The following is a 24,946-nucleotide window of genomic DNA, read 5'->3' as shown; positions in this document are numbered from 1 at the left end:
GTTGCCACAGCAACCGAGAGCCCGCGTTCGGCGCTCTGGCCCCGCCCCCAAGTTCCGCCCCGCCCAACTGGCGAGGGCGGCACCCGAGGGCTGGAAGTTTGGGAACCGGACTCTCTCGCTCCCTCCCAACCTTTCACGCCCGGAGCTGGAGCGGGAGCAAGGGCTCAGAAAACCTGCCAGGCTCAAACACGCTCAGCATTTCAGTTTGGCTGTGGCTGAACCCTAAAAGGGCCTACGATGAGCCCTGCGGGCCGGGGGGCACTCACTGCCAGGGTAACCCCAGAGCCAGGCTCAGGGTCAGGGTTGCCCCCAAGGATCCCAACCTAGGTTACCATGGTTACTGTTGCCCCGGTGCCCTGGAGGTGCCAAGTGAAAACTGGCGGGAGAAACAAGGGGCATCAAACAAATTTCAAGACTGGAGATAGTAGGTTAGACCAAAGAACTTTCCAGTCCTAAGCATGTGCTTGAGTCTCAGAAGCAGACCCTGTAAAATGTGGGCATCATGCCGGGCACCTGTAGATCATGCCTATAATCCTAGCTACTCAGGAGGTTTAGATAGGAGGATGGCAGTTCAAAGCCAACCCTAGAAGAAAACTCTATGAGAAAACTCCCAATAGCCAGCAAAAAGCCAGAAGTAGAACTGTGGCTGAAGTGTAAAGCACCAACCTTGGGTACCAAGGCTCAAGAACAGCACTTCAGCCCTGAGTTCAAGCCCCAGGACCGGAGGGGAGGGGGGGAGGGAAGTAGGCAAGCCAGGTGCTGGTGCCTCATGTCTGTAATCCTAGCTACTCAGGAGGCTGAGATCTGAGGATCAAGGTTCAAAGCCAGCCCGAGCAAGAAAGTCTGTGAGACTCATCTCCAATTAACCACCAGAAAACCGGAAGTGGTGCTGTGGCTCAAGTGGTAGAGCACTAGCCTTGAGCTGAAGAGCTGAGGGATAGCACCCAGGCCCCGAGTTCAAGCCCTACGACTGACAAAAAAAAAAAAAAATCAGGCATCAGACCTCCAGAGTTTATCAAAAATTAAAATATTGGCCCTTTCCTAGACTAAGTCAAAAATCTATGGACTGGCTTTAGGAAAGTTGCCTTTTAATACTTCCTCATTTGTGTATTTTGAGGAGTTTTATGATTTTTTTCCCCTGATTTGATTTGACCCCTTTACCTCCTAATCCTTCAGGAACAGAAATGAACTAGCAGCCCTGCATGGCCCCAGGCCTCATGAAGCCTTCTCACAAAACCAAGTCATTTTTCTAACTCGGGTGTTGATTTTCTGAGCTTTTGGTGACTATGTTTCCACACCCCAACCCTTCTCTCAACCCTAAAGATAGCCCAAAATTTCTGGAACTTCCTATAACCTAACCATTGAGGAGCAATGACAAGAGCGCTGGGGAACAGATGGAAGAAGGGAGACAGGGCCACCTGTTGCTGATTCTTCTACAGGACATCTCCTGTGGGATTCTAGAAGATACTTAAGTGCTGCCTTTAAGGTTTTCTGTTAGTGGTGCCAGACCTTGGCAGCCCTGACCTGAAGCCTGGAGAGATAGAAGACAAACAGCCACCCTACTACCCAACTGTGGATCAGATGCTTCTTAAAGGTTTTCTACCAAATTCTCAGCCATGATCCCCATAAACAGAGGCCAAGAGAGTAACGGTGCAAATTCCAGGGCTGGGCTGTTTTTATCTCAGGCTTCCTCTCTTACTGAAAGGAATGGAGTCAAGACAGAGCAGGGGCCGATGGAGTCCAGCTGAAGTGTCTTGCTTGACTCTACCTCAAGGCTAACTAACAATGCCCACCAGACTTCAGGCCTCCTTTGTGCAGGGAGGATCCCTGGAGAACTCATAGCAGAGCCCTGAGCAACATGTCCACTTAGTTGTGTATTCGTTTAACTTTATGAAAAGTAAGTTGATTTAGGAAACATTTACTTTGAACTTAGTGAAACAGGTTTGTGTGGTGTCCAACACTTACATGTTACATGTCAGCTATCCTGGAATAGGCAAGGATTCCTGGAACATTCCTTCCATTCAGCTTCTATGGCATCTCATAGGATGTTTGGGCAGCAGAGTACCAGCCATTTTCCCCCATAGAACTGTGTGCTCTGAGAACCACAAAAAGGATCTGAAGAGGAAAGGGAAAACAAGGTTTGAAATGTTCATGGCCAGAAGCCAGTCTATGAAAGAAATTCTTCTGACCGGTAGGGGTGTAAAATTGTAAGCAAGGACTCTAGTGTTATCAGTACTTTGGTCAAAACAAAACTTCCCTCTGACCAGAAAGAAACTCAGTAAGGCAGCTTATATTTTTGCATATATATTAAAACCTCTCATCCAAGAAAAGCTGTCTGTGGATCAACTAAATGGGGTAACTACTTCCATGTTTCCCACACTGTTATGTTTTCCTTTTACATTCCTCTCCTAGACAAAGTATTTTCAGCACTTGAATTTTCCCAAGTATAATGAGATGGTCTCTTCACCTTAAAAACTATTTAGGTCTTGGATACTCATTTACCACTACTGCTGTAACAAATTGCTATAAATTTAGTAGCAAAAAAATTTTTTGAGTTCTAGAGTTTGACACAGGTTCCGCTACTTGGGTGGGTCGCAAGGTGTCCGCAGGGCTGCATTCCTTTGGAAGGATCTCACTGCTGAAGCTGCTCATTCTTCCTCACTCATAGCCCTTCTCCCTACATCTGTAAAGCCAGTATTGGCTATGTGTTTAGCCATTCTGAAGTAGTTACATCTTAGTCTGGAGGGAGAGGTAGAACTAAATCAGATCTGCCTCCCTGGATGATCCAACACTGTCTCCCATCTCACCATCTGTAACTTAATCATATCTGCAAGGTTTCTTTTGCTGTGCAAGGTAAATATGCACAATTCTGGGGATTCAAAATTAAACATTTGGCCCAGGCACCAGTGACTCATGCCTGTAATCCTAACTACTTGGGAGGCTGAGATCTGAAGGCCATGAGTTGAAGCTACAAATTCAATGAGACTCTGATCTCCAATTTACCACCAGAAAGCCCAAAGTGGAACTGTGGCTCAAGCGCTAGAGTGCTAGCATTGAGCAGAAAAACCTAAGAAACAGTGCAAGACCTTGAGTGCAAGCCCTAGAACCTGCACAATAATAATAATAATAATGTTGGCCAGGCACTGGTGGCTCACGCCTGTAATCTTAGCTACTCAGGAGGCTGAGATCTGAGGACCACGGTTCAAAGATAGCTCGGGCAGAAAAGTCCATGAGACTCTTATCTCCAATTAACCACTAAAAACGGGAAGTGGCGCTGTGGCTCAAGGGGTAGAGCACTAGCCTTGAGCTGAAGAGTGCAGGGACAGCGCCTAAGCCCAGAGTTCAAACCCCTCCACCGACAAAATTAATTAATTAATTAATTAATTAATAAGTTGAGCATTTGGTGGTGGCACATATCTGTAATCAAAGACTCGGGAGGTGGGGAAAGAAGGATTGCAAACTGAAGAAAAGCAAAAGAAAAGTTATGGAGATTCTACCTCAAAAAACAGAATACAGACTAAAGGACTGGAGCTGCTCCAGTGGTAGAGAGGTGGACACTTGTGCTTGGAGGTCAGGATAGGGCAATTTCTTCTGTCTACCTCACTGTGGAACATAACAAGGATATTTCCAAGGTCCTGCGGTATATTTTCAAAGATGTAAGAAGACAAAAGAAAATGTAAACCATTTATTAAAAAAGTTGATACAACTTAAATATGCATGCCAAACTTCCTTTGAACTTTTTAATAATATTAAATTTAACATATTTCTGACTTGGACATATGTTAGCAATATATTTTATTCTTCTTTGTTGTCGTTTTTTTTTTGTAGTAGTAGTACTGGGGTTTGAACTGGAGTTCACCAGGTAGATACTCTACCACTTGATCCACATGCCTAACTCCTTTGTCAGAACTAAATTTATGTATTGAGGGACATAAAATTGACAAAATTAATCGCTTATGCTGGGCGCCGGTGGCTCACACTGGTAATCCTAGCAGCTGGGGAGGCTGAGATCTGAGGATCACGTTTCAAAGCCAGCCCGGGCAGAAAAGTCCATGAGACTCCAATTAACCACTAGAATCTCCAATTAGCCATTAGAAAACCAGAAGTGGTGCTGTAGAAGTAGAGCTCTCTCCTTGAGCTGAAGAGCGCAGGGATAGCGCCCAAGCCCAGAGTTCAAGCCCCACAACCAAAAAAAAAACAAAAAAAAGTAATCATTTGTGAAACAAAAGTGACAAAAACAAGCAATGAAATTGGTACAAATTATTTTGAAATTCAGAACCAAATTTTACCACAATGTTCAGATTATACAAAAAAGGTAATTCAGTAAGCAGAATAGACAAATACTGAATAGAACAAGTAAGCAGTTAGATTGTTTGGTAATTTACTTAACAAGGAGAAGAAAATCACATGAACACATTGGGATAATATTAAGTTTCTTGTTGACAACATAAAATACATTGACACACAGTATGTGAAACTCTTATTACTACGCTAAGAGGAGGGCTTCTGACATACTGATTAATGGGTGCTATCAACTCAACATGTAAGATTAATTACTGAACAAAGCTCTGAAATCCTACAACTTATTGGAGAAGGAAGTTGAATGCAGATTTTGCCCAAATTTTGACAACAGTCATAAAACCAAGTGTGGTTTTGGGCTGGGAATGTGACTTAGTGCTTGCCTATGCATGCATGAAGCCCTGGGTTCAATTCCTCAGTACCACATAAACAGAAAAAGCCAGAAGTGGTGCTGTGGCTCAAGTGGTATAATGCTAGCCTTGAGCACAGAAAGGCTCAGGGACAGTGCCCAGACCCTGAGTTCAAGCTCTAAGACTGGCAGAAACAAAAAAACAAAAAACGGGCATGATTTTATCCACAACAAACTGAGAAATGAAGTATTTTAACCTATCAATAATAATGAAAATGTTGATCAAGCCATGTTAGAAGACAGAATTATTTTTGTCTCCCCAAAAAATGATTAAGGCTGGTGCCAGTCAGTGGCTTACTCCTGTCATCCTAGCTACTCAGGAAGCTGAGATCTGAGGATCAAGGTTCAAAGCCAGCCTGGGCAGGAAACTCTGTGAGACAAGTGCTGGCCTTGAGCTGAAGAGCTGAGGGATAGCGCCCAAGCCCAGCGTTCAAGTCCCACGACCAAAAATAAAATTATTAAATCATTGTCATATGAAAAAATTATATAATCAAAAAGGTAGAGTTTTTCAAAAAAATCAAAAACCAGACCAGGCACTGGCTCATACCTGTAATCCTAGCAACTCAGGAAATTGAGATCTAAGGATCATGGTTGAAAGCCAGCCTGCACAGACAAGTCTTTGAGACTCTTATCTCCAATTAACCACCAGAAAACCAGAAGTGGCACTGTGGCTCAAAGTGGTAACGTGCTAGCCTTGAACAAAGAGCTAGGGACAGCACCCAGCCCCAGGTTCAAGCCTCATGACCAAAAAACAAACAAACCAACAAAACTGTTTCTTAGTTGTTTTAGGTAGCTAATTCATACAAATCTAATGTTAACTTTCTATATGTTATGATTTTTATTTTCCAGATTTTTAAAATTTATAATTTGTTGTGATTTCTTTTACTATTCCAAATATTTATTTCTGTAATTCTTTTTTGTATTAATGCTTTTGTATTGCTTTCTCAGATGGAACTTCCTAAAGGGCATAAGCTTCAGGCCTCACAAAACTAGGTTCCAGCCCTGATAAGTAGGGAGGCAACCTTTCCCTTCTCAGCAAAACTTGGCTCAAAAGCGCAGCCACATCCGGTGGGGCTGGGATAAGAGTCTTTCCTCTGCATTCCCTCCCTCAGCCAACTCTGCCCAGTCATCCCCTCGCCTTCCTTTCCCTCTAATTTCTACGTGTGCTTCTTTGGAGTCCTGTTCCTTCTCCTACTTTGATCTGCAAGCTCTGGCTTCACTCTCTAGTAGTCTTGGGAGTGGGCAACTCATTCTCAATGCCTACTAAGCCTTGGGCTGAGAGCAATGGAGAGGGTTTAGAGGCTAAAGATGCTTGAAGAGAAGGGTCCCCATTCTCAGTCTGACTCTGACCTCATCACCTCCAGCTGCCTGACCCTTGCTGCCATGGCACCACTCCCAAGAAAACTCAGAACAAAATCTAGATTGCAGGCCCAGGATCAGTCCCCGAGCCAGGAGAGGGGTGGGAGCTGAGGAGCCAAAGCGGAATCCAGCAGTCCTGGGTTAGACTTGGTCCTGGCACTCCCTCCTTCCCTCCTTCTGGGCCTTGAAGCCTCAAGGGCACCTGGTCAGTACCCTGCTGGTCTCTGAGATGCTCACCCTACTGCCTGAGGCAGGAGACACAGGAAGTTTGATGAATAAGCACATTTAATGGGAGGAGCCTGGGAGACCAGCCTTTTGGTTCAAATGAAAAGTCTGGCTTCTCACTTAAGCATGTCTCCTGTCCAAGAACAATGAAAAGGAAGGCTGGTTCCCTGCTTCTCTCTCCAGCCCTCCCCTTCGCCGGTCCCTCTGAAACACAGTGGGAAACCCTGAGCTGGCAGACACTGCAGCTAGGTGAGGAAGAACAGAAGGCAGGAGTGGAATGGGGTGGCTGGTCATGGATTTAGGATGAGTTCCCATGTTCCTGTGGAAGAGCTTGCGCTGCATGCTTGTGGTTCTTTGTTAGTGACGCTGCTTTCTCTTCTTTGCTCAGTCCTAGGAGTTCTGCAGTCTACAACCCTGCACCCCATTCCCTGGACCAACCCTTCATTGTCTTGAGCCTCCTCTGCTTCTATTTTAGATGTGTCTAGTTGATCCTCCGTGGCCTAAATCTTTGCCATAATCCCACCTAGAACAGCTTGGAAGAAGCTCTCCAAGCTCTGTTCCCAAGAGCTGCAAGAGAATGCTGGGTGAGGATTGCCCCCTGGCCTGGGCTGGTTTTCTCACTGAGGAGGTTGATTAGCCCATGGGGGGGAGGAGAGAGAGAGAGAGAGAGAGAGAGAGAGAGAGAGAGAGAGAGAGAGAGAGAGAGAGAGAGAGAGAGAGAGATAAAGATAAGGCTAGGCTTCACCCAGCTGAACTGTTTTCTTTTTCTGCCCCCAGCTATGGGAATAGGAGGGGTTGTTCTTTGTTCTTAGCATAACATAAAAGTGATCAGGAATCAGATCCTGTACTTTCTATGCTTCATGGATGCTTGAGAGGTTGTTTCACTGTGTCCCTTCTTTCCAGAACACATGAACTCCCCACACTGCCCTAAAGTCTTCCCAAATCAAAATAAGACTCCAAATATAAATAAATACTTACATGCATGAATTATCTTATTCCAACTATTGACTGCTTTCCTTCTATCTTCAGACTCCCTTTCATTTTCCTGTTTTGAAAGACTGCCCCAGGGTCTCCACTGGGGCTGGGAAGAGACCAAAAAAAAAAAAAAAAAAAGCAAATAGAAGGATGATGCGCAACTAAGCAGAAAGAATGGGAATGAATGGATGGAGCTGGTGTGGCAGGGGCATCAGGGTGGGACTGAAAGTGGGGACCACTGGGGAAAGCTTGCTGGAGACCCTAGACCTAAAGAGGGGAGAAAGGAAGCAGAGGAGAGGAGGGGCACACACCAGGGACTACTCCCTCAGTCCAGAAGGGACGGGACCAAGAAAGGCTGAAACATCAGAGTACTGACTTGGCACAGATGGCCTTGCTGCCTCCTTCTACATCTTCCCCCCTGGGGAGACCTCCAGAGACCTCCCAGATCACAGAAGACCTGCAACCTCCACGCCTTTTGAACACCCTAATCTCTACCCTCCTGGGGCCAGCACGTTGCCTGGTATCCTGGACACGCCTCCACATGCCTCCTGGCACCAGCTTCCCCTCCTACGTGACCAGCGCAGGGCCCTTGACTGGGTGGCGGATGCTGAGATAAGGCCAAGGAGGGGAAAACCACCAAAGACAGGAAGTTGCACAGCCTGGTTCCCTTGGCAACCGCACCACAGTCACCAAACATTGCTGGGGAGGAGGAAGGGAGGGGAAGGGGAAGGGAGCTGGTAGGGAGGGACAACTCTTGTTCCCGGCTGCAGTTAGGGCCCTCCTAGACCTTAATTTTCTTGTTGGAGAAATTCTCTCCAACCTCCAAGGACAATGCTGCCTAAGGATTATTGGAAGAAACTTGTTTAAAACACAAATTTGGGTCAGCCCCTCTACCTCCCACCTTAAGTTCTCTGTCTGTGGATCTAATAAGTCTCCTGGAAGCTGCATTTCTAACTAGCATCCCAGTGGTTTGGATGCTGGCAAACAGGGCTTTGTTTCTAGAACAGATGTATTCAAGAAGGTGGAACTCCTTGTGACAAGGTTAGGAGTGGAGTCTAAGAACAACTCTATCTCTGGTAGTGCTGACTTTGGACATTTTCAACATCAGGTGAGGGACCATGAATCTAGAGATATAGATGCTATACACACAGAACCAGTCTAAAACAGACGTTTGCTCCTGGCTTCCAGTGTTGTCTGTGCTAAGAACCAGGAGTCACAGGAAGATGTAGAAAACATGCTATCAACTCTCAAGAACCATGAGCTGCTGAGGAAAAAAAATCACTCACAACCCCCTAGGCTTCCGTGTTTCTGTTCTCTCCAAAGGGTAGGAAGAGACTAAAGTCTTACCAGGAGGCTACAAGCCTTTCTGGAATTAATAGATATGCAAGTGTACCTCTTGGGTATTGCCCTGGTTGTCTTACAAGCTTTTCACCGCTGGAAGGAAAATGGGGCTCTCTGAAAGAGGCTGAGGAGGTCAGAGAGCCTTGAGAGCAGCAGGATCCGGGGGCTGAGCCTCAGGCACCCTGTGGGCTCCCATCTAAAGCTGCCAGATCTTAGTTAGACTGGAGAGGTGACTGCTACAGAGCTGAACTTCCTGTACCCCTTTCCAAACCTGACCTCTCCCTTCCTCCACTGTGGCTTCGGCCTCCATTCACAGGAAAACCACAGCTCAAAGTAGTCGTAGGCTGAACCCTTCCATAGGGTCAGTCATCTTACAGAGGAGCTCCAGGACACGGCAAAATAATAATAAATAATAATGATATGAGCTTTGATTTCTATTACTAAAAGATTACATCTCAGTTGGTCCATTGGCTGAGCCTGGCAAGTTTCACAGTGTCCTCCTTTGTAAAATGGGAGACATTCATAGTTTGTAGTGGTATCTGCTTCTTCTCCTGGATTCCCCATCCCAGGAACAGCACCATCTGCTCAGTTACTGAAGTTAAAAAATGTTTTTCTTAACCCCTTTCCCTCTTTGTCAGCCTGAACAACTGTATAACCTCCATTCTCTAGCCTGCACCCATACAAAACTCTCTAAGAATGCAACTCTCCATTCATCTGCTCAAAATCCTTTAACTTTTGCCCTTATAAAATGTCCAAACCATTAACTTTGAAACTCCTTTGAGGATCCAAGCCTCCCTTCCCTTCCCAATTATATCCCCATTACATCACTAAACTCTAGGTCTAAAATCTAGTTCTGCTTATTCTCACCCATGACAGTGATGTAGTTGCCATACCTCTGCCTGGAATATGTCCTCACCAAAGCTGGCTGCCCCTTCATCCTTCTAATTACTCTTCCATTTTCAATTCAAATGTCACTATCTGCCAAACACCATCATGGTGTCACACCTAGACCCCTTATCAAGCCACACTGTATTATAATTGGCTCCTTATTTTTCTCTTTCCTTCTAGGAAAACAAAGACTGTCTTGTTAACTTCTAGATCCCCCAGCACCCCGTATAATGACCTCAGGGTAGAGAAAATCCATGGAGGCATGGGCAAAGGTGACAAGGAGTTTTTATTTGGTTAGACATGACTGCCTTGTCCCAGGAGGACCAAGAGCAGTCCAACCTCCAGGAATGCAGAGTTTATACAGGTCAGAAATACACACAGGTGGCAATTCACAGAAGCTCAATGATGACTGGGGGTGGGGATATTCTTCAGCTGTGGTCAGGATCAGGCAGACAGCATTCTGGAGGCCAGAGATTCAGGATTGGAATTGGGGGTTATCAAGGCTTGAAAAAGGGTAGGTTAAGCCGGGCGCTGGTGGCTCACGCCTGTAATCCTAGCTACTCAGGAGGCTGAGATCTGAGGATCGCGGTTCAAAGCCAGCCCGGGCAGGAGAGACCGTGAGACTCCTATCTCCAATAAACCACCAGAAAACCGGAAGTGGCGCTGTAGCTCAAGTGGTAGAGCGCTCGCCTTGAGCTGAAGAGCTGAGGGACAGCGCCCAGGCCCAGAGTTCAAGCCCCACGGCCGACAAAAAAAAAAAAAAAAAAAAAAAAAAAGGGTAGGTTATTATAACAGAAGGTACCTTACCTAGAAATATTTTTTGAGCATGTCATCCCAACTACTTGGGAGTCAGAGATCATGAGGATCTCGGTTCAAGGTCAACCTCAGTAAAATCATTTCTGATATACTATCTGAACAAATAAGCTAGATGTAGCAGTGCACATCTATAATTTCAGCTCCATGGGAGGTATAGAAGGAAGACTGTGGCCCAAGGCAAACCCAGGATTGAAAAAAAAAAAAAAAAGACTCTTTAAAAAAATCTAAAATAGGGCTGGGAAGGTGGCTCAGTGGTCGAGCACTTGTCTTGCATGCCTGAGGCCCTGGGTTCGATTCCTCAGCACCACATAAGCAAAAAGAAAAAAGCCGGAAGTGGCACTGTGGCTCAAGTGGTAGAGTGCTAGCCTTGAGCAAATAAGGTCAGGGACCAAGCCAAGGTCCTGAAGCCCCACAACAGAGAAAGGAAGAAAGAGAAGAAAGAGAAGAAAGAAAGAAAGAAAGAGAGAAAGAGAGAAAGAGAGAAAGAGAGAAAGAGTGAAAGAGAAAGAGAGAAGGAATGAAAGAAAGAAGGAAAGAAAGAAGAAAGAAAGAGAAAGTAAGGGAAGGGAAAAAAGGAAGGAAGGAAGGAAAGAAGGAAGGAAGGAAGGAAGGAAAGAAGGAAGGAAGGAAGGGAAAGCTAAGCAAAGGCACACAAAGTCCTGCATTCAAATGCTACTACTAGAGTGCATACACACACACACACACACACACACACACACACACACACACACACACACACACACACACACACACACACACGAAAACCAATTCAAGGGTTGGAGGTGTGGCTGAAGTGATAAAGTACCTGCCCAGTAAGAATAAGGCCCTGTGAGCCAGGGGCTGGTGGCTCATGCCTGTAATCCTAACTACTCAGGAAGCCGAGATCTGAGGATCACGGTTCAAAGCCAGCCTGGGCAGGAAAGTCCATGGAACTCTTATTTCCAGTTATCCACCAGAAAACCGGAAGTGGCCCTATGGCTCAAGTGGTAGAGTGTTAGCCTTGAGCTGAAGAGCTGAAGGATAGTACCCAGGCCCAGAGTCCAAGCACGGCAACCAAAAAAAAAAAAAAAAGAATAAGGCCCTGAGTTCAAACCCCAGAATTGCCCCCTCCAAAAAAGAACATCAATTAAAAATTCAGGTCCTCCAAACACAGGGCTGAAGCAGTGTGATAGCTCCAATGTCCAAGGGATTGGGTCTTTTATTTCTTTTTTTTTTTTGGGGGGGGGGTCCAGTTGTGGGGCTTGATTGAACTCGGGGCCTTGGCACTGTCCCTGAGCAATGTTTTGCTCAAGGCTAGCACTCTACATTTTGAGCCACAGCTCCATTTCCAGTTTTCTGGTATTTAATTGGAGATAAGAGCCTCATAGACCTTCTTGCCCAGACTGGCTTTGAAGTGCCATCCTCAGATCTTAGCCTCCTGAGTAGCTAGGATGACAGGCATGAGCCACAGTGTTTTCATGGCCCCTCCACATGCATTTCAAGGACCCAGTGATGTTGTTCTCTCTGTCCTAGCTGATCCCTGGAATCAGCCTGACTCAGGCCTCAGACCACTCCCATCCTAGGCAGAGAAGAGCCTCTCTACCTCAATAGCCCTTGACCTCTTCCAACAGAGCCAGTGACTTCTCCTTTTCCTAGAGAAGTCCTTCAGACAAGCTCCCTAACTCCCCAGGGCAGAAGGGGAGATGATCCCTGAAAGAGGTAGCCTCAGCTCCCCTGTGGCATTCAGGAATTCAACGAGGGCATTAGGGGGATTGGCAAGAGATGGAGGAACGTATAGTCTCCAGCAGCACATAATCATGGAGCAGAGACTGAGCATCAATATCCCCTACTCCCAAAAGGCCTGACATAGAGTAGAACTTCAGTAATTGCTACATGAATATATGAATGAAAAAAACCAGCATGTATCTGAGTTTCCCCAGGTAGAACTGTGATTTTCCTGCATTTGGAAATGAGATGTGTCCTATTTATTGAAGACATTCCATTTGACCCTTCAGAGATTCCAGAGGCTAATAACCTTCAGAGTCAAGCGGATCATTTTTCTTTGTCTAAACTAAATTTCTCTAGAAGCAAGTAGAGGACCCCCCCTCTCCCCCATCCCCCCCACCCCTTGCAATCTACTTCCCTGGCCACTGGAGCTATAACCTATTTCTTTATAAGGAGACAGTTACTAATTTACTCTTTCAACCTTTTCTTCAACATATTTAATCCCAGGCCCTTTATTGTTCCCTCCCTGGAGTCCTATTGTCCAGCCCTTTCCTTGTTTCACTGTTCCTTGGGCCTTCTGCCAATTTCTCAAGCTTCAGCCATAGAGGCAGGAATGGGACATATTGTTCTCCACAGAGCCATGTACAAACACACGAATGCCTACGCACACAGGATCAGCACCTCTGCACACCCATTATCCTCAATCCTGGGTAAACACACACTCACAGGCAGAGTCCTCACCCACTCACAGATCCAGGGCCTCTTACCTGAGGCCCCCCAACCCCTAATATGACAATTCCCCTCACATCTGTGTGCACACAAATGTGAATAGGCCTATGTTTTTATCCACAGGTGAGCCAAATGGGGAGGAGCATCTCAAATTCTTTTTTTTTTTTTTGGTACTGGGGATTGAACCCAGGACGTTGCACTTGCTAGGCAAGTGCTTTGCCACTGAGCTACATCCCAGCCCGAGCATCTCAAATTCTGAAATTCTCCTGCTCCTTCTCCCTTTCCCAACTCTCCTTTCCATTGGCTACTGTGAGCCAAGTCTACTTTCCCTCCACCTCCCCAGAAATTTTCTACTTCAACCCACGAAGAGTAAATGAACCAAAGTAGTCTCCTACCTGTTCATCCTGCCTCCCTCTCATGCTTTGACTCCAAATCCTCAATGTCCCTCCCATTGGCCCAAAGCATTCACACCACCCTCCACCTCCTTCCCAACCTCTAGTCCTGTGGCTTCAGGGGAGTGAGGTTTCTTGGGATTTTTAACTTTTTGGATATGAGCCATGAGGAAGCATGAGAGCTGACAAATGAGCAGGATTCCATTTTGGATCCAGTGACCAGTTAGTTGGGTTGCTATGGCTCTGGGTTATCTGGGCACTGTGTTAGCAGGCCAGGAGATTCATTCACTCATTCAGCAATTATTTATCTAGCATCTACAATATTCATGATCAAAACAAACAAAAGTCTGCCTCTACAGGGTGGAGACAGAAAATAGGTAAAACATATTGGTGCCAGACGGTAATAAATGAAAGCAGGGTGGGGTGCAGACTGAGGTGGCATGTGTAATTGTAAGGTGGTCAGGATAGGTAACAAGGACTTGAATAAGTCCTGAAGTTGATTTTAAAAAAATGTAAATCATGCCTCCACCCAAAGCAGAGTATTTCAGGCAGCTAGAATAATCCTGCACGTGAAGTGTTAGAAACACCAGTGTTAGAAAGCCACGGAGAATGGGCTCGGAAATGGCAAGAACAGGGGTGCTAATACAGAGGATTTTTCCTTCTGCATCAGAGCTGGAACCTATCCTGGGCTCCAGGGCCTAAAACCATGCAGGAAAAAAGGAAAGAGGCCAAGCCAGGGATGAGACTGTGACCTCAGATCAAATAAAATGTTAACAAGCAACAAACAGAAAAACAAAAAAGTTTTGGGATGTGAACTGGAGGCCATCTCCAAAAGGAAGGAGCTGAATTGAGCACTTGTGACTCATGCCTATAATCCTGGCAACTCATGAGGCCGAGATCTGAGAATTGAAGCTCAAAGCCAGCCCCACTGGGAAAGTTCATTAGATTCTCATCTCCATTTTTAAAAAAAAGCTAGAAGCAAGTGAAGCTGAGGCTCAAGTGATAGAGGACTAACCTTCAGCAAAAAAGCACTGAGTTCAAGCCCCAGGACCAGCACACCCACACTCACCTTCCCCAGCCCCACACATACAAACACACACACACACACACACACACACACACACACACACACACACACACACACACACACACACACACACACACACACACACACACACACACACACGGAGCTGAAGGCTCACCAACCATGGCAGGTCCCACACTCACCTTCCCCAACCCCACACAAACATACAACACACACACACACACACACACACACACACACACACACACACACACACACACACACAGAGCTGAAGGCTCACCAACCATGGCAGGTGGTGATCTCAGCCAGAAGGGAAGTGAACATTCCTCTAGGAGAGGGGGGGGGGGGCAACTAACATTTCTTGGACAGTGCTCAGCAGGAACATGGTGCTGCTTTCCTCTAGCCCATCAACCACACAAACCCCACATTTCATTCCCCACACTTCCATTTTTTGTTTTTTTGTTTGTTTGTTTTTTGTCGGTCATGGGCTTGAACTCTGGTCCTGGGAGCTGTCCCTCAGCTCTTCAGTTCAAGGCTAGTACTCTACCGCTTGAGCCACAGCGCCACTTCTGGTTTTCTGTGGTTTATTGGAGATAAGAGTTTCACAGACTTTCCTGCCCAGGCTGGCTTTGAACCATGATCCGCAGATCTCAGCCTCCTCAGTAGCTAGCTAGGATTACAGGCATGAGCTACCAGCACCCGGCAATACACTTGTTTTATGAGCATGTGTGAGCATTCATATGCAGCGATTTGCACGTAGCTCTCGTGTTATCTTCACAACTTCACTAGGAATTGTGTTCTTTAGTTTACAGATGAGGAACACTTTTCCCTACTCCCACAGTCACTTCTCAGCCCCACTTGTGGCCTAGCCTGTAACAGCACAGGCTGAACTGTACCTTCAGCTATGTTGATCTGGGCTCAAACCTCTGCTCTTCCACTTAGTTGCCATGTATTCTTTGGCAAGTTTTTGCCCTTTGTGAGACCCAGGAGATAAACTGAGAGCAATAATACTCAGATCTCTACCTCCTGATTTCTGTGAGAACCTACTAGGATGAGTCAGTACTAGCACTGGGGCAGCTCAGAAAATTGTTAAGAATGTGGCCAATAATTTGTAGCTTTAAAAGTAGTTATAAGTCAGGAAAGGTCACAATTTTTTTTTCTAGTATAAAAGTAAGTTCACTGTTTTCTCTGCAATGACATCATTCTCTTACTGGCCTCTCTATTTCACAAAGCCTTCCTGAATAGAAGATAAAGGTGTGTGGGAGGGGGTGACAGCTAACCCTTTAGGAATTTGCACATAGACTGCAGCCTATCTTATCTGAGCTACAACCCATGGGAGTGCAGCAGCAAATAACCATCTCTCAGAATGTAGTGGTGTCAGGATAAGGCTGAGAATTACAAAACACTGGTATGAGACAGGACACACAGTAGGTGTGTCTAGCTAGAGGCAGAGAAGTGAGAAGGGGATGGAATGAAAGCACAGTGTCTATAAACCACTATGTCATCTGACACCCTCAGCTATAATGTGTGTCTTTCTCTTCCAAAGGAGATACAGATATACTAAAGCAGCAGAGAGGGATCCTAGACATCAGGCCTTCAGAATGGCTACCGAGTGTGGGATCTAATATAGGAGGCTGACCTAGGATTCCTGGGAGTGAAGGTGACACCTAGAGGTTGCAAACAACTGGCCAAACATTCATTTCTGGGTTGAGCTGGCAGGAAACAGGAGACAACTTGACACAAGGTTGATTATCTTGGTCCAAGGCCCAGGTAAGGGACTTGGGTCGCTCCTAGGTTCTCCCCAGCCTGCAGCTCACAATGGCTTTGGATCCATCCACAAGGTTTTTTCCATTAGCTACCACCAACTCATTCTCTCCCAATTCCCCTCCACCCCAATACAAACCCCACCTTCAGCCCTCAAGGAGTTCAATGGAATTCCAGCAGTGGAATCCACCTTGCCCTGAGGCTGCCTGGCAGGCTTCTCTCAGGAGACAACTGCACTTCTCAAGACTGGGGCAGCAGCATCCTCCACCCACCTACCGTGGCTGAGCTTCTCTGGCTGGAGGGGCTGGTCCAGTCAGGAGCACCAGCAGGTCTGCTCCATTCCCAGGTAATAAGGGTCTCACCTTCCTGTAACCATTACCCACATTTTCTGCATTAAAGCTCTCACCCAAAGGACAGCTGGAGGTCCTGTCCCTTCTCTAAAACCAAATGACAGAGAATGGCAAGGAAAAGTAAATCTAAGGGTTTAGCATGGCAACCTTTCACCTCTGCCCTCTTCCCGTACCAGTCTGTGTACTTTGTCAGTTTTCCTCCCTTCCCCGCAGTGGGCACAGTAGCCTTAGACACAGCCAGAGTCAATCCAAAAAAAGACTGGGATTCTTTATTTAAATCACTGAACTCATATTCCTCGAGTCTGAGACCACAGTGAGCGGCCCTTCTGCCCCCCGCCCCCTTAATCCCACCCCTTAGCCACAGCAAGGGCAATGGAAAATGAGAAGCCAAGGGGCCTCTGCCAGGAAAGGATGTCCCAGATGTGTGGTAAATGGCAGCCACCATAAGGCCCTCCCTATAAATTAGTCCCTGTAGCCACAGCTGCGGGAAAGGCACACTTGTGGAATGAAGGTCAATATGCATCAGGCCACAGGCAGCATCGCTGACTCCCAGACAAGGAATGGACTGAGAGCACAGAGTTCAAGGTCAAAAGAAGTCAGAGAAAGAGGAGAGGCATAGTGGAGAAGAGTGCCCCAAACTTTGGTCCTAGGAGAAAACTTTGGTCCAGTTTTGATGAGTGTAAGGATGGAATGTATTAGTAAGCGTAGGGAAAAGGCTGCCAACAGGCACCCGTGACAGGACAGGTTGGATGCCCCTCCCCCCCACACACCCTGGCAGAGGGGAGCTTGAGTGCCCCAGGGACTCTCAGGGAATGTCATTGCTAAAACATAGATATATACATATATATTAACCATTCAGGGGAGGGAAGGGGCATAGGCAAGGTGGAATCAGAGGATCTGGCGTGGCATGCCATAGCCAGTCATGCCTGCCTGAGACGCCCCACGGTTAGTGCCCATCTGTAACCCAATCACATTCTTGCCCTCTTGCAGCTGGTTGTCTGAGAAGTTCCGAGGGTTCTCCTTGGATTTCCTTGGTGGGGGAAAAAAAGTACTGGTTAGGAGGAGGTCCGAAGGTTCCCTAACAATTCTTCCCTGGACAGAGCTCAAGGGGAAGCACGTCTCCCAGTGAAAGCCTTGAGCTGTCTGGAGCTACCTTCTTTATCTCTTCAAAGGGACGGCCACCCCTGTGAGTTGTAAGAAGCTAAGTGAGATGAGTTACAGGGAAGTTCTGTGTAAATGACTGACATCCAGGGAGACATTTCACTTCCTAGGGACAGGTGTACTAGGCCAACAAAGGTCCCGGGGCTGTTCTAGCAATACTTACTTGGGAAACCAGTTGGGATCTCCAGAGAAGAGGCCATCCTCCCTGGCTACTGCCAGCCCACCCAGATTCATCAGTGTCCGTTGCACACAGGCCATGTTCTTTCCTGGCAAAAAGAATGTATGTGAACCTCAGCAGGGCTAGGATCTTGGATACCAGGGTTCATCTCTATCCCTCAGTAGATAGGTCAGGCTTCCAAACACCTTTTAACGTCTTGATCCAGAGTTCTTTGTTTTAAGAGACCAAACTCCAAAACCCACCCTTTCTCTCTAGACAAGATGACCTACCCCCAAACCCTGGTCTGTCTCCTAGATAACAGCCCAGGACCCTGGCCTACCTTCCCAGAGATCCACAGTCTGGAAGATGTCAGTGGTGTTGATGCCGTAACGCTCGGCTGCCTGCAGGAACTGGGAAATCTGCTCCATCTGCTTGAAGGCCATGGTAGAGGCCTGGATCTTCTTTACAGGGGCCTGCCCCTCAGGGTACAGTGCATTAATGAGCTCACACAAAACCTGGGTGAGGATAGCAGGTATGCAGAGGTAAGGGTGTGTCTACTGTAGACCAGTATGTACAATCTTCAGCACCAGACACAGTCATCAAAGAGGGTTCCTAACCCAGGTGGAGCCTCATGGTCCTTCCTGCCCAGTGTCCTGCTTCTCAAGTCCAGAATAAGCCAGTGTTCAGTCTTCCTTATTATTCTAAGACAACTGTCTGGAATCCACCCTCCCACTCTTTCCTTACAGCTATTCTTTTTTTTTTTAATTTAATTTTATTGTCAAGGTGATGTACAGAGGGGTTACAGTTACATACATAAGGCAGTAAGTACATTTTTTGTCCAACTTATTACTCCCTCCACAGCTACTCTTTCTCATAGTCACCTAGGGCCTTCTGCTGCAGGGGACATTCACCCTTACTGTCCCATCATGTAAGGTAAATCTCAATAAAGATATGAGGTGAGGAAGAAGTTAGCACCCCATGTTCTCATTCTTCCCTACTCAGGTTAAACAAACCCCAGTTTCAGCTCTGTGCCCCCTGCTCCTCTAGGCTAGTGGGGACCTGGCTCTCACCGTGCCATCCTTGAGCCAGTTCTGGAAGTTCTCCCGCCCAGGCTGGGGCCTGCCCACATCTTTGCGGCACTGGGTGGTGATCCACTGGATCAGGATCTGTTCTAGGTCGGCATCATACTGTTTCTCGATCTTCTGTTGCACCTCCCGGCTCAGGCCATATGAAGGTCCCCTGTTGGCCATTTCTGAGCAGTTGTGGTGGCTGTGGAGAGCTGGGGGAGAGGACAATAGCAGGTTAATGCTCTGAAGACCATACAGCAGGGTATTCTGCCTATGGAGATACACATCCCTTAGAGCAGGACTCAAGGGTGAGGATCAGAGCTATTGACACGTGATAGGACTTTCATCCTAGCTCTTGGAAATGGGCTAGCAGTGCTGCTCAGAACCCTGCGAGGTATGGGGTTCACATAGTCAGCAGTTCCTACACTTCTATGACAAGCAGTCTGTCTGTCACATGAAGGCTCTCTCTAAATTTTATCTGAGCAAATGATTCTACTGTGAAAATAAAGCATATAAGACCTGCTGGAATAGAATACAGGGTATATGTGGAATGTAGGGTGGTTGGCTTTTGCACAACCAAACTGTTCATTCTCATCTATGCTGTTCTTCTGGAAAAGAAAACAACTCAGAGAAAGGAGAAGAATATGGAGCAGCTTCTGAAACCTACACAGGCCCCAGAGGGCTGAATGGACCTACCCTCCATCAATCACTGGGTTTTAACTGAGCACCTACTACTTATACTGAGGATTAAGAAAAAGACTTGAGGTACTAATGTACCCACACTGTCATCAAGAGAGACAAATATGGTACAGCTGAGTGGATAAGGACTGCACAGAATGAATATTAAACAGCACAGTTCAGATCATATGTTGTTGAAATTACTAGAAGAGAAAGGGCACCAGCATTCTGGGAAAACTTTCTGGAAGAAGTCAACATGGGTAGACCCTTCACCACATTTTAGCAGGCAAAGGAAACTTTCTGTGAGAAACCAGGCACTCGACACATCCTCCTTTCCCTTCTAAGAGCTGGTAAGGAGAATAATGCCTTCCGCCCCCAAAGGTATCCATGTCCTAATTTCTAGAACCTGTGGATACATCACCTTACACGACAAAAAGGAATTTTGCAGTTGTGATGAAAAGATCAGGAGATGGAGATTATTCTAGATCATCCAGGTGAGCCCAATATAATCACAAAGGTCTTTCAGAGTAGAAGAGGGAGGCAAGTGAGTCAAGAAGAGAGGAAGGAAGTAGAGGTAGAGTCATGGCAGGGGCCTGAAGCAAGCAAAGCAGGTGGCCTGCTGCGGCCCCCAAAGCGCAGGAAATGGATCGTCTCCTAGCCCCTCCCCCAAGAATGCAGCTCTGAGTCCTGCTGACACTAGGACCTTGGCCAGGGGTCTAGAGACCCCTCTTGGGGTCTCTAGAATCAGGAGATTTTGCATGTGTCTCACTACTTTCCTGGTTTGTTACAGCAAAACCAGGAAACTAATACTGGAATCCTGGGTGGCATTTTTTTTTTAGGAGAACCTGGGAAGGGAGGGCAGGATGGGGAAGCACACAGGAGGGTTTCATTTGAGGACCTTGGTTAGCAAGAAGTAGGTGGTTTCTGGCCACTGGCCTGTTGGCAGTACCTTGCTCACTGTGGGCAGCCTGCCCTACCCACCGCCTCACTGCCAAGGTCCCATCCATACCCATGTCCTGGTAATACTGCTGATGCTAAGGGTAGCCAGGAGCTGAGAAGGACACACAGTGTCTCATTTGCTGTCGCCAGCCCCTCCCTGGATGGGCTCTTCTCTCAGCTCTAAAATACAGCTGTCTCTGGTTTGCTCACAAAGGAAGAGCCCCAGGACTGCCACCTACATTCAAGGAGAGGAAAGAAAGCCACTCCTCCCCACATTTGGACCTAGGCCAGATCAGACTTAAGGATGAAGTCATTCTGGATCCTTCTCCCATATACCCCAGGTTAAACAGCCCACCGCCCCCTCAATGGGCCTTGGGGCTCTGACCATACAATGAAAAGAGCCAGGCTGCCTCTGACAATCCTCATACTTCTCAACCCCAAAGGCTGCATGTCCCGGGTCAGTCCCCTCCCCTACACTCTGTTCCTTTCTACTCTATCAAGCTGCACATTCCCAGCAAGATCCTCCCCATAAATCAGTCACTTTCATTAGCAACAACTCACTCCCTACTTCCCCTGGCCTGAAAATGGGGTCAGATAAATGTCAGTCTGGGTCCTGACCTATATCAGTGGCCACACACACAATCAGCTGGGAAAAGGAAGGGGGTGGAGTGGCTGAGGCCTGAGCAGAATAGAAGACTTACTTCCTCACCCTCCAGGGTCCAGCCTCAGCTGCTACTCCGTCTATGTAAGCCTGTAAACCTCTGACCCCCAGAGAATGGCTCCAAGGAAGAGGGAAAACTAAGGGCTGCTCTCAACAGCAAGCCCCCTTTTCCTGGCCCAATTCCAGACCTTTCATATGGAAGCACATTTACTATGGTCATCTGGCTCTTTCGAGATTGCCCATCAGTCTGTGGTCAGAGGAAACACAGATAAAGCAAGGGCAGGATAGTGATTAACTCAGACATAGGGGTTAAGAGGGGGAGACAGAGCCCACCAGTGTCTCCTTCCACCCAGGCCCACTCTGGAACAGAAGGGAGGCTGACTCTCTAGGGCTCACAGCTGGCAGGGTCATGGCCTCCAGCTGCAGTGTCTCTGCTCCACTCTGAGACCACTGCTCTCCAGTCTTTAGGTGCCAGAGCTACAGAACAGAAATTCTGGGATATGACAGGCCCAGCCTAGCCCGCAGCTGTCTCTCCTTCCCACCCCCTCAAGGCAGCCTGCAGCTGATGGACTGCAGCTGCTGCAACTGGAGAGACCCACCCTGGTGACACCCAGGAGACCTACTCCAGACAAGCCTCAAAGGAAGAGAAACCAGCCAGTCTCCTACTGGGGTGTGGAGAAGAGATTAGCCCAGCTGGAGGACAGGTGGGAAGATGCCCAGAGTCAGGAATCCCAAGGGGAGACAATAGCTGAACAACAACTTGGGGGGTTGGCAGTGAGAACCTAAGCTCTAGAGCTGAATGCAGCTGTGAGAATAACCCTCAACCCACCCAGGAGGTTATAATAGTTGGGAAAGGGGAGGAGGGACCGCAAAAAAAGCACTGGACTCCACCCAGACCTTGGGCTGGTGGCTTACCTCATCCCTCTTGAAGTCAGTGCTGAAGAAAAAGGGCACTCAGAGTGGTAATGTGTGTTTGCATGGGGGGGGAGGATTGGCTGGGTTGTTTAATTGGGAAGATAAAGGGGGCTCTCCATTCACTTAGAGGATGAGACACTGGGGAACTCTGGGGACTATTCTAGCAGAAATGTCACAGGGAGTAGGCCCAAGTCAGGACAATTGGAGAACTGTGGCTAAGGGGGTTTGCCCTAGGGAAATTCTCTACCCACCCCCTTCCCCAAAGGGCAGCCCCCCACACCACCCAGAGTCCACAGCTGAAGAGAAAGCCCCAGCCACACCAACCGGAAGCCACAAGGCAAGCTCTGGAGGAGGGGAGGAGGGGAGGGAGGGGAAGCGTTGCCATGGCTCCTGTGTACCAAACAGAGGAATGGAGGCAGGGTGGTGAGGCCTCAGGCAGGAACACCCTCTCCAATCAGACTCTAAAGTGGAGGCTCAGAGCACAGGGCCTTGAGTAGGGTTCTCAAGCCCTGGGGACAACCAGGTGTGAGATTCCCCCAGGAGGCAGCTAAGGAGGGGCTGGAAAGCACGCGGAGGTATTAAGAAGTCTCCAGTTTGGTGGTTAAGAAGCGGACTCAGGGAAGTAATCAAGGAGAAGAAATCACCCCAGAGGAGAAAGTGTTGGGAGTCTCACACTTAAAAAGAGGGAAGTGAAAAAAAAAAAAGATGAGAGGTCAATCCCCCCCCCCCGGGGGGGGGGGCGACGGAGGGACGGAGGCAGCGGGGTAGGAAGGGGGCAGTGGAGGAGAAAGACTTTGTGTGGGTACCGGAATGGGGGCGCCCAGAGGATCGGCCCTGCCTCGGCCCGCGCGCGCCCCGCGCCCAGTGCAATAGGAAGGGGTCTGGAGGTGGGAGAGCAGTCCCCGGGGAGCGCTCGGGGATGGCGATCTGGGGCGCCCGTCCAGGACAGAGGGGGCCCTCCCCATTCACAGCCTCTCCACATTCTATAGCCGCTTTTTGCTTTTCTGTCCCCCTAATTCAAGTACCCCCAGCCCCACCCCGCGCGCCCAGGACCTCTCAGGATACCAGCTCCAGGAAGCCTGCAGGACCGTGGAAAGGAGCGGTCCTCTTCCGGCCTGCAGGTCCAGCCCCTCCGGCTGCCGTCCCACCCCCATGGCCACGCCCGAGGCCGTTACCGCGGATGAGTCACCCACCGCCCGCCCGCCCGCCCGCCCGGGTGACGCAGTGGTCTGGGCAGCCCGCCCTCCCGCCCGCCCGGGGCCACCACCGGCTTTCCCAGCAGCAGGGGGCACAGCCGGGGGGAGGGGGCAGCGGGGTTCGGGCCCGGATGGGAGGACGTGGGAAGCAGCTGGGAGCCCCCTCCCCACCTCCCACCGACGGGGCGCGTGGAACGGAGTCGGGGATGCGGTCCCGAGGTGAGGGGACTCTTCCTGGACAGGACGGGGTTTCAGAGAGGGCGAGGTTGCTGTAGGACCCACGCACGGAGACCCCCCACCCACCCACCCATCCCGGGCGAGCCCGCAGAGGTGCACAAAGGGCGCCCTCGAGGGCGCAAAGGGCAGGCAGTGCCCACACGTGCCCCGGAAAGCAGGAAGTAAAGCCCGGGAGCACGGAGCCCGGGCCGGGCCGTGCGCACCGGGCCTGGCGCCAGAACGCGGTCCGCGCCGCCACTCCCCGCCACCCTGCTGACAGCCGACGCCCGCCTTTCCTCGCCCGGTCTCCGGGACGGCGCTGGGGTGGACGGGCGGGGCTCGATCCCGAGGGCCCTGCTCGGCGTGGACGCCCGTCGGTGCACCCGCAAACCTCGCCCGACTCATTGCCTAACCACGCACCGGGTCAGGACCTGGCAGCATTTGGCGTAGCCGAGCCGTCCTCCGGACCTTTGCCTGGGCGCCAGCCTTTGATCCTCGAGATCCCCAGAACAAATCTTAAGCTCCGGCCTTTTGCTTCTGACACCGCATGCACACCCCGCACCCTGTCCTCACCCTGCCCCCACCCTCGGCCCCACGGGGCCAGCTCACCCACCTACAGGACTTGGCTGATTGCGCACACTCCGCAAGGCTTGCAGCGCGAGTGGAGCACCGGGCCGGGAGGGCCAGAGGTTTTCAGAAGGGTCCCGCCTCGGACGGGGCGGACCAGGGGCGGGGCAAGGGCCTAGAGGGTTTAAAGGCACCGCAGGGTAGAAGACAAGAGAGATTGAGACAATTGGGCCAAAAGAAAAAAGAAAAAAAAAAAGTTAGAGGTTCTAGGGAATCCATGGTGCCTCCGCAGTGGTCTCCAGCCATGAGAACCTCAGCCTCTATTCAGGGTCGCATAGATCTTGCTTCCCAGTAGGACACCTTCTGCTCAGACTAGCTCATTACTGTGGGCGTGTTTTTGTGGAAACGGAGCCTCCTGTTAAGGTAAATAGAGGCACAGGAAGAGCCTCACCCTACAACTGTCTGGGGTGTGACTTCACTGGGGCAAGCAGGCCAGGACAGCATTCCCACGTGGTCTTGCTTGCAATCTAGTTCAAGCCTGGGCAGAAACTAACAGTGAGGTCATTCCTTCCCTGAGCCCAGGGGCGATGTCAGTATGGGACCCAGGGTTCAGACAGTGACTTCTTCATCACCTCTTTCATCGCCTCTTCTAGGACCTGGTATCCTGGATCTGATCTCTGGAGGGTTCAGAAGAGAAGGCCTCTCTCTGGTGGTAGAACACATGCCTAGCAAGTTCACAATGCCAGCGCCTTGTGCATGCAGGCACACACATACACACAGACCAACTGACGAATGGAACCTCTCCAAATAACTTGTAAACAAACAATCCAATGCTGTTGTGGAAACAAAAAGTGGGAAGGGGAGAATGCAGGAGTTCTTCTGTCTCTTATGGTGATCAACCTAGTTTAGGAGGCAATGGGCAAACCTTTCAGGTTTGTTGGGCAGAGTCCTGAGGTAGAGTCTCTGCTCTCAACTGCCAGTAGACCTCTTCACCTAGGGTAGCAGGCTCCCTTGAACCTGCTATTCACACATCAACAAGCAGTCCCTCTGACCTTAGCTTTCTTTGTCCCCTCCTCATCCTACCCAGACCTAT

The 24,946-nt window shown here is 48.9% G+C and overlaps 1 protein-coding gene across 4 annotated transcripts; it reads right to left on the bottom strand.

Annotated features, from left to right (window-relative positions):
- Positions 1 to 16,538: 16,538 nt before the first annotated feature.
- Tagln2 (transgelin 2) lies at positions 16,539 to 24,000 on the bottom strand. 4 transcript variants are annotated; one of them, XM_070000303.1, is made up of 5 exons: positions 23,900 to 24,000; positions 18,685 to 18,893; positions 17,955 to 18,129; positions 17,621 to 17,723; positions 16,539 to 17,326 (listed from the first exon to the last, which is right to left on the bottom strand). In XM_070000303.1, the coding sequence occupies exons 2-5, from the start codon at positions 18,862 to 18,864 to the stop codon at positions 17,185 to 17,187; spliced, it is 600 nt and encodes a 199-aa protein (XP_069856404.1). In that variant the 5' UTR covers positions 18,865 to 18,893; positions 23,900 to 24,000; the 3' UTR covers positions 16,539 to 17,184. The 4 variants fall into 4 exon arrangements, with proteins under 4 accessions (XP_069856404.1, XP_069856407.1, XP_069856405.1 ...); XM_070000306.1 differs by having other exon boundaries at positions 23,904 to 23,925; XM_070000304.1 differs by lacking the exon at positions 23,900 to 24,000 and adding an exon at positions 23,707 to 23,804.
- Between the last annotated feature and the right edge of the window lie 946 nt (positions 24,001 to 24,946).

The sequence above is a fragment of the Dipodomys merriami genome, unplaced genomic scaffold (genome assembly GCF_024711535.1).
Source record: "Dipodomys merriami isolate MVZ:Mamm:240054 unplaced genomic scaffold, mDipMer1.0.p SCAF_56, whole genome shotgun sequence".
In the NCBI taxonomy this organism is placed as follows: domain Eukaryota; kingdom Metazoa; phylum Chordata; class Mammalia; order Rodentia; family Heteromyidae; genus Dipodomys; species Dipodomys merriami.
The sequence above is the reverse complement of the archived record's forward strand: the minus strand, read 5'-3'. Positions and strand labels throughout refer to the sequence as shown.